At 43.6% G+C, this 14,353-nt stretch overlaps 1 protein-coding gene across 4 annotated transcripts in view; it reads right to left on the minus strand.

Annotated features, from left to right (window-relative positions):
- PGPEP1L (pyroglutamyl-peptidase I like) overlaps positions 1–10,504 on the minus strand; it is a 52,189-nt gene extending 41,685 nt beyond the window's left edge. For 3 of the 4 annotated variants that reach the window (XM_082617562.1, XM_082617560.1, XM_082617559.1), the window contains exons 1-2: positions 10,417–10,504; positions 3,239–3,291 (exon numbers count right to left, since the gene is read on the minus strand). In XM_082617562.1, coding sequence (XP_082473688.1) covers positions 3,239–3,291; positions 10,417–10,450 — 87 coding nt within the window. In that variant the 5' untranslated portion in view covers positions 10,451–10,504. The remainder of the gene's footprint in view (positions 1–3,238; positions 3,292–10,416) is intronic. The other variant, XM_082617561.1, reaches the window with a different exon arrangement.
- Positions 10,505–14,353: the final 3,849 nt, after the last annotated feature.

Raw genomic sequence — 14,353 nt, forward strand, 5'->3', positions numbered from 1 at the left:
ATATATATAATTTAACAAAGTTTGAATTTGATATCAGGATGCCTGTCTATACAAGGGCCTTAGAAGTCTTAAACTTCAATCACTCCTCTTAACTTCTATGCTTTCATTGTCCTATATTTTAGTTCAATCCTTTATTTTTAAACTTAAAATTAGCCATTTATTATTATTATCATTATTAACAAATAATGCTAGTTTAGATTTTACCTTTGGGCTCACAATTCCTCTTTGCATCTCACACCATCTTTCTGGGATAATTTTCCTTCCTTCTGAACGATATCCTTTACATGTTCCTTTAGGGTTGTGCCTGTTGGTAGTAAACTCTTGATGCTTGCTTTAATGAAAATGTCATTTCATCCTTGTTTTGAAAAATAATTTTGCTGGGTACACAATTTCAGGTTGACAATATTTTTCCAGCATTTTGATGATGTTACTCCATTGTTTTCTAGCTTTTATTGTTGTTTTTGAAAAATTTACTCTCAGTCTAATTGTATTGTCTTTTGTAGGTGACCTGTCTTTTCCCCCGACTACTTTCAAATCTCCTTATCTTTGGTTTTCTGCAGTTTTACTATGATGTGTATATGTATTGATTTTGTTTGTTTTTGCTTGGTATATTTTATACTTCTTATCTCTGTGGATTTATGTCTTTCATCCAATTCTGCAATAGTCTCAACCATTATCTCTTTGGCTAGTGCTTTATTTCATTCATTCTCTCTTCATGGAACTCCAAATAAACATATGTTCAAATATCTCATTTTATTATCCATGTTTCTTAATTTCTTTTTTCACTTCCTTGTCTATCTCTTTATGCTGCCCTTTAAACAATATCATCAGAGCTATCTTCCAGTTCATTAATTTTGCTTATCTGTTTCTAAACTGCCATTTACATGTATTTCACATACCATACAATTTACTCATTTAAAGTCTATAATTCATTGCCTTCTAGTATATTCACAGAGTTGTGCAACCATCACCACAATTTTGAACCTTTTCATCAACCCTAAAAAAACCCCATACCCATTAACAGTCACTCCCTATTTCTCCCAATCCCCCACTCACCTGCCCTAGGCAACCACTAATCTACTTTATGTCTCAATAGATTTGCTTCATCTGGACATTCATCTAAATGTAATCATACAATATGTGGTTTTTGGTGAGTGGCATCTTTCACTTAGTATAATTCTAAACTGTCTTTTAAGTCATCTGTTAAATTCTTCACTTCAACAATTGTGTTTTAAATTTCTATAAGCTCTATTACTCCCTTTTTCAATTTGCCTAATCTTTTGATAGTTTTTGCTTAGTTTTTGTGATTCTGTCATTACTTCTTCAAACATCCCATATATAATTATGTTATTTTCTGATAGTATCTAGCAGAATGATTTAGAACCTCAAGTTTTTGAGGTTCTAAATCTGCTTCTGCTCATTCTTACTGAGGGTAGTTTGTTTCTTTGAATATTTGGTGATCTTTGATTGGAAATAAATGTTTAGTTTATCTTAGTTTGTGGAAAATCTAAGGTTTTAAATCCTCAAGAGAAATTGCATATGCTTTGCTGGGAGTCAGGGGTGCTAGAGACCACAGGATCTCCTTTCAAGGGTCTGGCTTACAGTAAGAGCCTTGGTTTCATTCTATCCCCTTTGCTAAAAACAATGTTGATAATGGCACGTGCCCCCCTGCCTTTTGTGTGTTAGGGTGGGGGTGCTGACCCTCACCCCTTCAGGCTGCAGCCCTGAGTATGTGTGATGTATTTCTGTGCATGGCATGACGTATATGGGCTTTCCTTTACTACTATGTGTCCAGCAATGCACAGAAGTTCTATCTTATCTAGTTTATCTACAGGGGAAGGGCCACTCAGAGCACCTAGTTTGCCATTCTACTACCTCTTCCTGGAAACCCCCAGCCTGCTTCTGTTTCTGCCCTTCTGCCCTGATTCTCCAGCTTTACTGGTGAATCTTGAGTCTACAAAATAATCCCCTCCCTCATTCTATTTCCTGTGTGGCTCTCCAAAGTCCAGTTCTATTTGCCCACAACTGAGAAAACTGACTGGTAGAATAGCTTCTTAGTAATAAGAATGAAATTTGTGAGAAGCAGCAGTTGCCCTGCCATGCTCTGAGGGCTTTATGTGTGTTAATTCCTGTAGTCATCACAACCTTCCCATTTGACAGATAAGAAAACTGAGGCACAAAAAGGACTCAGGGCCCATTTGGGATTCAGCAGAAAAAGTCCTGTTTTTCAAGGAACTGGCTGCAAATACCCAGGAACTCATAAAGCCCTGACCTGGCCTTTCTGGCATGTTGTGTGCAGCAGTGAGGCTTGGCAGTGAGTCTGGGGTTCTCTGAGTTTTTTTGCTGGTTGAAAAAAACCCAAGTTCTAACTCAAGAGTGGAGAGTTTCCTTGACTGTGTCTGTGTGGACAAGCTAAAAAATGAATGCTACGGTGGCTGCAAACGCACGATTCAAGTGGTTTTGCTGCATTTTCAGCTTGACTGGGTAACTCTGAGAACAGACTCAAGATCCTACCTTTGGCTTGATCCAACAGAAGCATGAAATTGATGGTCAAGTGTGAATAAATAGCCAGCTGTGCTCTGAGTCTCTAAATGACACGTGTGGGGACTGGTAGGAGTGGGGCAATTGCTTCAGGGAGGAGAGCTCTGTTCTACGGATGAGACCCCTCCCTCTTCATGCCCTGTCTGAGGACATGCTCTCTCCTGGCTGCTTTCTTAAAAATGAAGCCATGCTGTTTATAATTATAACCATGTATTAAGCTCTTACCCTGTGCCAGGCGCTATGCTTTAAAAAAGCTGCTTTTACAGACTTACTTGCTTCACACACATACCTCTTTTACTCCTCAGAACGACCCTGTAACATCAGCACTATTATTCCCCCATGTCATGAATGAGAACACCACGGCTGGGGGCACTGACTTTCCCGACACTCCACAGCCAGAAGGGGTTCCCAGCTCTCAGGGCAGCACAGCCTTCCTGGGCCACTCCCCATCCTTCCCAGGGGTGTCCCTTCAGCCTGTTTTCTTTACCACTGAGCCAGATGGGCCCCCTATGGGCAGGTGAGTCACAACCCAAGGACAAAGAGCTAGCTCGTGTCCCAGGGCACCCAGTGTGTGTTCCCCCCCCCCCATCCTGTGTGGATCTGGCCACCAAGGAGCCTACGTGCTGGATTTTCTCAGAACCACAGAAGGAACCAACTGGGTCCTGCGCTCCTGGGTCTGGGCTTAGAGGGTTTTTACCTTTACTGCTTCCCAGCTGGAATTCACCAGGTGCTGCCGGAAGGGCCCGAAACCTGAAACCAAAGAAAGCCTGGTTTCCTCAGGCCATGCCTTGGGCCGAGGTGTCTCTGCTTCTGTGCTGCTCCCCGCACCTCTCTGGGGACCTCTTGTGATTCCCTGGGCCATCAAGGACTCCACATACCCCCTTTCTTGTGGAGGCTTGCAACTCTGCCCATCTGGAAGCATTTTCCAAGTGCTCTTGTGTGAGGCATTGTAGGGGGGCCCTAAAGGAATGTGGGGCTGATCCACCGCCAAGTAGGAGGGCTCGAGAAGGTGTGAGCACACATGTCCAGTTAAAGTGCATGCTGTGTAGAGGGACCAGAAACACACCCATATGAATATGCCCAGTTGTTTGTTAACAAAGGTGCAAAAGCAAGTCAATGGAGAGGGACAGCCTTTTAACAAATGGGGCTGGAAAAATCAGACACCTATAGGCAAAAAAAATGGATCCATCAGCCTGCACTGTATACAAAAATTAATTCAAAATTGATCATGGACTTAAATGTAAAAAGTAAATTTATAAAACTTTTTGGGAAAAAAAAAGGGAGAAAATCTTGGGACCTAGTGTTAGGCAAAGAGTTCTTAGACTTGACACCAAGTGTGTGATCCATAAAAGTAAAAACTGATAAAGTGGACCTCATCAAAATGAAAACCTTTTGCTCTGCAAAAGACCCTGCTGAGAGGGTGAAAAGATACTCTGCAGACCGTTGTAAATCACATATCTGACAAAGGCATTGTATGTAAAATGTATAAGAAAACTCTCAAAACTCAACTTTAAAAGACAGTCTAGGGCTTCCCTGGTGGCGCAGTGGTTGAGAGTCTGCCTGCCGATGCAGGGGACGCCGGTTCGTGCCCCGGTCTGGGAGGATCCCACATGCCGCGGAGCGGCTGGGCCCGTGAGCCATGGCCGCTGAGCCTGCGCATCCGGAGCCTGTGCTCCACAACGGGAGGGACCACAACAGTGAGAGGCCCACGTACCGCAAAAAAAAAAAAAAAAAAAAGACAGTCTAGGGATTTTTCTGGTGGTGCAGTGGTTAAGAATCCACCTGCCAATGCAGGGGACACGGGTTCGAGCCCTGGTCCGGGAAGATCCCGCATGTCACAGAGCAATTAAGCCCATGTGCCACAACTACTGAGCCTGCACTCTAGAGCCCACGAGCCACAACTACTGAGCCTGCATGCCACAACTACTGAAGCCCGCGCGCCTAGAGCCTGTGCTCTGCAACAAGAGAAGCCACTGCAGTGAGAAGCCTGTGCATCACAACGAAGAGTAGCCCCCGCTTGCCACAACTAGAGAAAGCCTGCATGCAGCAATGAAGACCCAATGCAGCCAAAAATAAAAAATTAATTAATTAAAAAGAAAAAAAAAGACAGTCCAGTTAGAAAATGGGCAAAAGACATGAAGAAACATTTCACCAAAGAGGATATACAGGTGGCAAATAAGCACATGAAAAACTTTTCAACATCATTAGCCATCAGGGAAATGCAAATTAAAATCACAGTGAGGGCTTCCCTGGTGGTGCAGTGGTTGAGAGTCTGCCTGCCAATGCAGGGGACATGGGTTCGAGCCCTGGTCTGGGAGGATCCCACATGCTGTGGAGCAACTAGGCCCGTGAGCCACAACTACTGAGCCTGTGCATCTGGAGCCTCTGCTCCGCAACAAGAGAGGCCGCGATAGTGAGAGGCCCGTGCACCGCAATGAAGGGTGGCCCCCGCTTGCCACAACTAGAGAAAGCCCTTGCCAGAAACGAAGACCCAACACAGCCAAAAATTAAAAAAAAATTTTTAAAAAGCCATAAAATCACAATGAGATGTCATTACACTTCTATCAGGGTGGCTAAAATAGAAATACTGGTAACACCCAAAGCTGACAAGGATGAAGAGGAACAAGGTCACACACACATTGTTGGTGGGAATGTAGTGGTACTGCCACTCTGGGAAATGGTTGGACAGTTTCTTTTAAAACTGAAAGTGGACTTCCAAGCACTTGCACTGCTGGACATTACCCCAGAGAAATGAAAACTTATTTTCACACAGAAACTTGTACACAAATGTTCACTGCAGCTTTATTTGTAATAGCCCATAGCTAGAAACCAACTCAATGTCCTTCAATGAGTGAATGGTTAAATAAACTGTGGTTCATCTAGATCACAGAATACTAGTCAGCAGTGAAAAGAAAAAAGTAGAAACAACCCAAGTGTCCATCAGCTGATGAATAAACAAAATATGGTATTACCCATACAGTGGCATATTATTTGGCAATAAAAAGAAGTGTTATGTTACAACATGGATGAACCTTAAAAACATGCTCAGTGAATGAGGCCAGTCACAAAACTGTATGATTGCATTTATGTGAAATGTCCAGAATTGGCAACCTATAAAGACAGAAAGTAGATTAGTGGTTGCCTAGAGCTTGACTCTGTGTGTGTGTGTGTGTGTATGTGTGTGTGTGTGTAGTGGGGGTGTGGGGATGAGGATTAGGGAGTCGAGTTTCTTTTTGGGGTAATGAAAATATTCTCAATTGACTGTGTTGAGAAACGTACAACTCTGTGACTACTAAAAGCCATTGAACTGTATGCTTTAAATGAGTGAATTGTATAGCATGAGAATTATACCTCAATAAAGCTGTTAAAAATTGCTTGAAAAGTGAAGGAATTATTGGTATAAACAACTTGGAAGAACCTCAAGGGAATTATGCTGAGTGAAAAAAAGCCAATCTCAAAAGGATACATACTGCATGATTCCATTTACATTGGGCTGGCCAAAAAGTTCATTCGGCTTTTTCCATAAGCTCTTATGGGAAAACCTGAACGGATTTTTTGGCCAACCCAATACAATATTTGTAAATTATAATTTACATCTATATACATAATTATAGAGATGAAGAACAGATTAATGGTTACCAGGAGTTAGAGATGGGGGAAAAGGGTAGGTGTGGCTATAAAGGGGTAGTTCGCAGGAGCCTTGTGATGTTGGTAGTTATTTATCTTGACGGTGGTGGTTACACAAAGCTACACATGTGATAATACCACATAGAGTTATGCATGCATGTGCACACACACACACACACGCATACACACTGAGTTATACCAATGTCAGATTCTTAGATTTGATATTGAAGATGTTAACCTTGGAGGAGGCTGGGTGAAAGATGCAGAGGACCAGTCTATACATTTTCTTTGCAAATTCTTGTGAATCGATGATTATTTCAAAATGAAAAGTTTAAAAAAGTGTGAGATTTGGTCCAGCGTTTCTCAAATGCTAATACACATGTATATCTTATTAAAATGTAGAATCTGATTAGGCAGGTCCGGGGTGATGCTGGAGATTCTGAATTCCTAACAAGCTCCCCAGTGGTACTGATGCTACTGGCCCCTGGACCACACTTGGAATAGCAAGGCTTTGAACAACAACTAGGATCAGAATAGAGAGGGGAGAGAGAAGATGGGTGGGGGTGGTTAGGGAAGTCTCCTGGAGGAGGTGGTGGTGACCCAGGACTTCATGGCGGAGGAGGAGGCAGAGCGGTTGGAGGGGGTGAGCCTGGGCAAGGTGAGACCCAGGAGAGGTCTCACACTGGGAAGGAGCTTCTGGATGAGGTGTGTGGACGGAAGGGCTTGTTCCTAGAACTGGGAACACTTATTTACACTGTGTACTATTATGTAATTTAATTGCAATGAAGATTTCTAATAAAAAGCAGTTAAACAGAATTTTGTTTTGGGGAGGACAGCAAACCTCCTCTGGGACTAGCTTAGGAAATGTTTCCTGCTGCCTGGGGAGAAGGACACCATCACCCTCTTAGTGTTGCAGCTGCTTATTTTTACGGCACCCACACCATGCAGTGACCCCGCCAAAGCTCAGGCCATGGCCCAACGGCAGCCAAGAGTGGTCAGAGACCTGTGTTTGGGTTCAGGCTTCTGTTGTTGCATCTCAGCCCCACCATTTAAGCAGCTGGGAGACGTTGAGCAAGTTACTTAGCTTCAGTGCCTTGATTTTCTCATCTGTAAAATGCACACCAATTATAATAATCTAATAGGGTTGTTGTGCAGATTAAATGAATAAAACGGAGCATTTGCAATACTGCCTCAAACACAGGAAGCAGTGTCAGCGTTCTCCTTCATTGTTGTTATAGTTACATACCTCCTGGGACCTCTGGACAGATTAAACAATGCCATGTACAGCACGTATTGTTTCCAGAAGCTGGTAGATGCTAAACAAATGCTAAATCCTTTTTTACTGTCTCTCTGGGCAGCGTGGGATGGGCTCCAGCTAGACCCTCACTCTGCCTTGATTCTCTCTCATCATTTGATGCCACCATTTCTCAGCCCCAAACCCCCTGCCTGGGCACCGTGACTATCAGTCAGGGGCCCTGTCCTTACTTTTCCATGTTGAGATTTCATGTGTACTTTAGGCCTCTATTTCTCTCTCCAGAAATCGAGAGGTCTGTACTGGTATGTATGTGTGTATATATATATCTGCATATATATAGAAAGAGATTTATTATAAGGTATTGGCTCATGTGATTATGAAGGCTGAGAAGTCCTCAGATCTGTCTGCCATCTACAGGCTGGAGACCCAGGAAAGCCAGTGGAGTAAATTCCAGTCCAAGGCTGAAGGCCCGAGAACCAGGAGCACCAGTTTGAGGGCAGGAGAAGACTAATGTGCCAGATCATGCCTTCAGACAGAGAATTCAACCCTCCTCTGCTTTTTTATTCTATTCAGACCCTTAATGGATTAGATGACACCCACCCACACTGGAGAGGGCACTGCTTTACTGAGCCAACCGATTCAAATGCCAAGCTCTTCCAAAAACACCGTCACAGACACATCCAGATAATGTTTAACCAGATATCTGGGCACTCCGTGGCCCAGTCAAGTTGACACATGAAATTAACCATCACAAGCCCTTTAGGATGGTGTGGCTAGGAGGAAGGACCAGGACCCTGGGGGCCTCTTGCTTCATCTCTCCTTCAGTGTGGCCCATGCGCAGAGCTCAACAGTTCCTGCCTGGCCCCTGTAGGGGAGGTCAGCTGTTGTCAGGTGGGCCTGTGACTGGTGGGCTCACTTCAGGGTGGGCACTGGGCTGCAGCTAGACGTGGCATTCTCCAGCTCAGCTTTACCTGGAACCCAGCTGAGGTTTTGAGTTCCATCTATCTGATTCCCGTGATGTATTTCTCAAATCATCAGATTCTGAGATGGGGAGGAGCTATGATTAAATACCTACCTCTGAAACCTCACCTCCACCCCAACCCCCGGACCTCAGGTCTTTAGAGCAGGAGTCAGTTCTGGAGAGGGCTGTGCCTCTGAAATTCTGGAACCTCTGGGTCTAGAGCACTAGGAAGTTTGACTCACAAAGGGTAAAACTTTCTCAGGGAATAGAAAAGTTTGGGACACGATGTCCCAGGAAGCTACTGGTGTTTTCTGACTTTGACTGAATCTTATAGAATTAAATAAGACTGGAGTTGCCGAGCAAAAAAGAAAAAGAAAAAAAAAGGAAAATACTGAGATTAAGGAAAAATCACTGAGAAATCAGGTGCCTCCTGGGATGACTGTAGGAATACTAAAAATGCAGTGACACCAGAAAAAAATCACATGCTGCTTTAGAATCATATTCAGATCAGTGTATGCAGATCATTTCTTATCTGTTTTCAATTAGGCAAAACAACTCAGCAAATGAAGGTTGGAAGCTCTTGTTTTGCAGGGTCAAACCTTACACTTTAAACTTGGCAGGCCCTCGAGCGGAACTTGTGAAAAGGGGCTGGAGAAATCTTCTCTTGGAATCAAAAGAGGCCCTCTGGAGGGAGGCAGGTTTTCTCACTCTCCCATCGTCATTGTTTGGTGCCAGTCCAAATGTCTTGATCTTAAGGCAGTTTGTCAGAGTCCTTGTTCCCCCACCATCTGTCTATGTGCCAACTGACTTGGTGAGATTTACACGTGAAGCAAATCCAATTAAATCCAATTAAACGAAAAGACTGCCCTTAGCAGCTCAGAGCATTTTTAATAAAGGAAGGCCACACTCTGGAAGCCAGTGAGCATTCCCAAATCGCAGCTGATTATCAGGTACTTCATCAAACAATCCAGAGTTTGCCAGCAAACCACAAGTTGACAGGACAGAGGCAGGGGTTGATGTGAGTCTAAGGCTTGCCCTGGTGCTTCAATATTCATATTTCATTTGTGGCAAGTGTCACATTTATCAGGGGTACAGTTTCCTTAGGAATTCAAGGGTAATCTGAACCAATCTCTAATACCCAAAATAACACAAATGAGAACAAGGGAGATAAAAGGTTTTCGAAAGAACTTTCTTTTTCTCAGAAGGTTAACAGGAGTTTGATTATAGTCTGAAAATATTAAGATAGGTAACTTTCAATTTTCCACACACACAGGAACCCTTCTCTCTTCAACGTTTCCTTCATCCAACACAATTCAAAAAACTTAAAATATGCCAAATGTGTCTGACTAAAAATAAAGAGCTTTGTGAAGAAATCAAGCCCTCCAGGGACCAGCTGTGACAACGACTGGGGGTGTCTGGGGTTGATTTTGAATGTGCTGGTGAAAGGCAGGAGTGGGTGGCTACCATTCCTTCTGAGTTGACCTTCTGGGGTTCAAAGTCTCTAACTGGTGGCTCTCAGAGGGTGCTTAGAGTTCCCTGGGTGGCTAAAAGCCCTCTAGTTTTGGGGGGGAGCTATGTGCCCCTGTCAGGGTGGGCACTGTAGATGGACTGTCTCAGCCTTATTAGGTTCCGTTCTTTCTGAGTCCCCTGCTCCCCCTTCCTTGCTATGCAGCTGTACCCCAGAGGATGCCACATGGGCCCCAGACTCGGACAGCCGGCGCCAGCCTCTGCCTCCCCCCTGAGGGGCTGAAGGACAAGGTCTGAGCCTAAGCCACATGTAGGCACCTACTGTGTATGCCACTCAAGAGTTATTTGAAGTGAATGACAGGACAGAAACAGAAAAGCCTCTCTGTCCCGTTTTTTTTTTAATAGGGCATAGCAGGAAGTTAGCTCCATCTGGAATTATTGGAACCACCAGTTGCCACTCTTTTTTCCCCATGAGGGAACTGTTTATGACCAGGATCAGGCAAGTGCGCATTCCATGGTCAGGCTAAAAGCAGCAGCAAATGGGAAAGCAGAAAAGTCGTCTTACCAGTCACCACCACGCAGCTGGACTGGGAATCCATGAAACCGGAGTTGGGAGCGCGCTTCTGCGCCTGCGCGGGTCAGAGGCCCGGCCCTGGGCGCTCTGAGCGCCGCGCGCCCCTCCCGGCAGGTCGCGGGCCTCCCGCTGGGGTGGGGAACCAACCACCCCGCCCCGCAGCATTTTGGGGGCCCCGAAAGACTGAAGACTCTGGGGTGGTGGGGAGGGTGTAAGACAACCCCCTCCGAAAGCAGAAATAGCCAGCTCAGGACGCACAGGCTGCGGCAACAGAAAAGTAGAGGGTCGGAGCGCCATCAGGGCCTTTCTGGCCACTTGGGGGCGGGGTCATTTTGTTGGTCGGTGTGTTCGGACGTGAGACACGAGTCTGGCGACCAACTGACCCAGTTTGCCTGGGACTGGGATTGGACGGGGGCTAAAAGGTGCTGAAACCCGTACAGCCCCAGCGAGTCAGGATGGTGCGGAACTTACAAGTTGTTTTGTTTAGACCTTGGCTTGATTAAATTTGGCAGCTCTTGAAACCGATTTTGCAAAATATGTTTAAAAAAAAAAAAAAAGGAAAAAGAAACCAAAACCACAGATGAAGCTTATAGCTAAAAGTGATGGTTGAAAGCACCTGCTGCCTGTAAACTGTGGCTCCGCAGGCAAGTTAACCTGTGCCCCACCCACTTCTCCTTGCAGGGAAATGGGGATGATCGCAGCACCGCTTCCTGGGTGGAGTCTTACCCCAGCCCACTGTCCCCGTACCTCCCACAGCCCTGGGGGCAGAGGCTCACTTGGCCAGCAGTGTCTGCTTGGGCTTCCCTGGCTGTGCTCTCACCGTACCCAATTCTGCCTGCATCAGTGCTGAATAGGGCCCTTGACTAGCTACACGCACCACTAAATGCTTTCGCATGTCACCTGGCTCTATAGCCCATTCCTCCTCCTTTTTGTGTCAGAGTAACCAAAAGAGCTAATATTTGGGGCTAGTTATGTGACATCTTGACCTTTCAGACTATACTACTTAAAACAAACACCTTTTTTAAAATTAAAAATCCTTTTTACAAAAGCTGTCTAATAAGAGGTACAAAAACCATCATTCTCTTTCCCCATCTGGGCATGGCCATGAGAGACTCCATCCAGGGGCGGCCAGGAGAACCCCACCACCCCCAGCATCATACTGCTTCCCCAGGTTCAGACTACTCCTTAATAGAGGGCGTGACCTCTTCTTAATTCCATCTTCTTAATTGGCCCCCTGATAAACAATACACCTTAATTGGGATCGCTGCCAAGGACCTAGAGTCCACCTGATGCCTTCCTGGGCTACTGAACCAACAGCCATTCCTTTTAATTGGCCCCTGGTGTGGGCTGCAGGCTTATTTACAGCAGAGAACAGGTGGGAAGTGGCATTTGCCCCCAGTGGCCTTCCCGTGCCTGCTCTGGGAAGATGGGGCCAGCTTGTTTTGCAGAGCATATAGAGAGCTTTGCATTTCACCCTATTTTGAGATTAGACAATACAAAATTACAAGATTGAGAGCAATTAACCGGTTTCTCATATTCTCACGGTTGACGTTCCCCACCACCACCTCTGGTAAATGGCTCCCCTAGTTCATGTCACTCACCTAGTCCTTCTATCAAGAGGGCTTTGCTTGTTCATCACAGTTATAAACGAGGATATTAGATCACTAGAAATGCCCACGTTTGTTAAGTTGGTTGCTGCTAAGGTCAAGTTCTGATATCAACATAACTAACGAGGTCTGGGTATCTAACTTGTTTACTAATGTTACTTACTAGTTTACTAATGTTAACTTATCAGGCCTCAAAACAGACTCCTCAACTGCTAAGACTGTCCGTTTTTAACAGTGCTACTTTTCTGATAATGAAGCTGCAATTTTTACATTTTTATTTTTTTCTGGATTTGACATGAGCCATTCCTATTTTAACTGCAACTGGGATGTGTCCTAGAATTTTCACTTTCCCATAATTCACTTATTATGTCCTAAAATTTCCTCTAATTTTGCAGTTAATGAAAAAGAAAATGAGAGACATAAACTATTTCGACTTAGCCACAGTGACATTTTCCCCACTTGGGGGAAAGACACACACACGTTCTCATTCTCGAAAATGAGAACAATTCAGAGAAGTATGGATTTTGAGGTCTGACATTTGCACTTTTATTTCTTTTTCCACTGTAAAAACAAATGGTCTCTAACAATTGCCGATGTCAAACATAATCTTTAGGCCGATGAAATATAGTAAGCCTGAGAATAAATAGGGCAACTAAAGAGAGATGTCTTGTTTAACAAAAAGCACAGTGATCTTCCTTACAAGTTAGATTCCCGGGAGGAAAAATTTGTAATCATATTTGACTCTGGGATTAAGAGGGCAAGGTGTGACCCTCTCTCACTGAACCGGAAAGCAAGCAGCAGTGTGCACGTGTTCTCACCAGGGAGGACAAATGGGGTTGCCAAGATGACAGTATCCCAAGGCCGAAAATATTTCTTGTTTTAAACCAAACATATAACGTTGTGGGGCTTGTTTTAAATTGCTTATTGGCAAGTTGTGACTTCCTGCTTAAGGAAGAAGGATTAAAAAGTTTGTTTATTGTCTCTGACGCAACCAATTCTTGCAACATATTTTGTACACTTCACATAAATGAGATGTAATCAAACTGGTCAAATTCCTCTTGGGAGGTGGAGAATATAAATCAGCAGGAAGTACTGGTGGTTAAAATGATAATAATAACAACAACAGCAACACTCCTCTGTCAAACATCACTGCTTCCAAATCAGCTACTTACTCTACCATAAAACAGAGAACTCCTAGCCAAACTGCCTCTTGTCAAAGCACTAACAAGTTCTCCAGAAATGTCAGTCTTCTAAGGTAGACTTTGGGAATCACCCTCTCCTATTACTTTGCCTTTTCAGCTTAATAGTCCAACAGGGGTGGATACACAGTTTCTGTAAAGAAGTAGATGGTAAATATTTTAAGCTTTGTGGGCCATGTGGATTTTCCAGCAGCCATAGATAATATGCAAATAAGCAGGCGTGGCAGTGTAACAATAATTATCTATGGACGCTGACATTTGAATGTCCGTGTGTCATAAACTATTCTTCTTCTTCTAATTTTTTTTCAACCATCTACACATGTGAAAATTATTCTAGTCCACAGGCTGCACAAAAATAGGCAGTGGGCTGGGTTGGGGCTGTGGGTTGTAGTTTGACAAACCCTGCACTAGAATATAATTTTTCTCTGGTATGGAACATGATAGAGCTGGTGATAAAGTGACCTTGTGGTATACATGAACAAATTTTCAATTAAATGAGTAGATTTTAATTAAAGTAAAAACAAGGATTAAGTAATTCAGAATGTTCCATCAAAAACCTCATTGCTTTCCTTTTTTTCATTAGGTTCACCTGGTGTTAAATTAGAAGAGCATTCTGAATAAATGTGGTAGACAGTTTTGTGTTCAGAATGATAGTATTTATGATTTTTACCACTGTGGAATTAGCTCACTGAAGCAGTTATCAATTAATATTTTTTCTCACCCATCTATGTGTAATTGCTAGTTGTCCTAGGTGAGATTAGGCTCCAACACCCAGGTAAGGAAGGATCCTGAAGCTGTACTGCACTTTTTTGGAGGTTTCAGGTGCCATGTATTCATTCCTTATTCATGCCATATATTCATCTTCCTACTAAAGCCTTGCTCTCAAATGCTTATGACATTTACTTATTTAAATATAAAAAATTTGAGACTTTTATAACATTCTGAAACAACCATTTAAAACTGGTTTAAAACAATGAGGGAATTGCTATGTGAGAGACCATATAATAATGCTGGGATTATCTTTAGCATTCCATGGGAAACCGATATAGAAGATACAAGTCTTTATAACTTCACCTACGCAATATGAATTAATAGCTTGAAAAATTAGTGTTTTAAAATTTC

This window comes from Mesoplodon mirus (genome assembly GCF_964341445.2).
Source record: "Mesoplodon mirus genome assembly, chromosome: 4".
Classification (NCBI taxonomy): Eukaryota; Metazoa; Chordata; class Mammalia; order Artiodactyla; family Ziphiidae; genus Mesoplodon; species Mesoplodon mirus.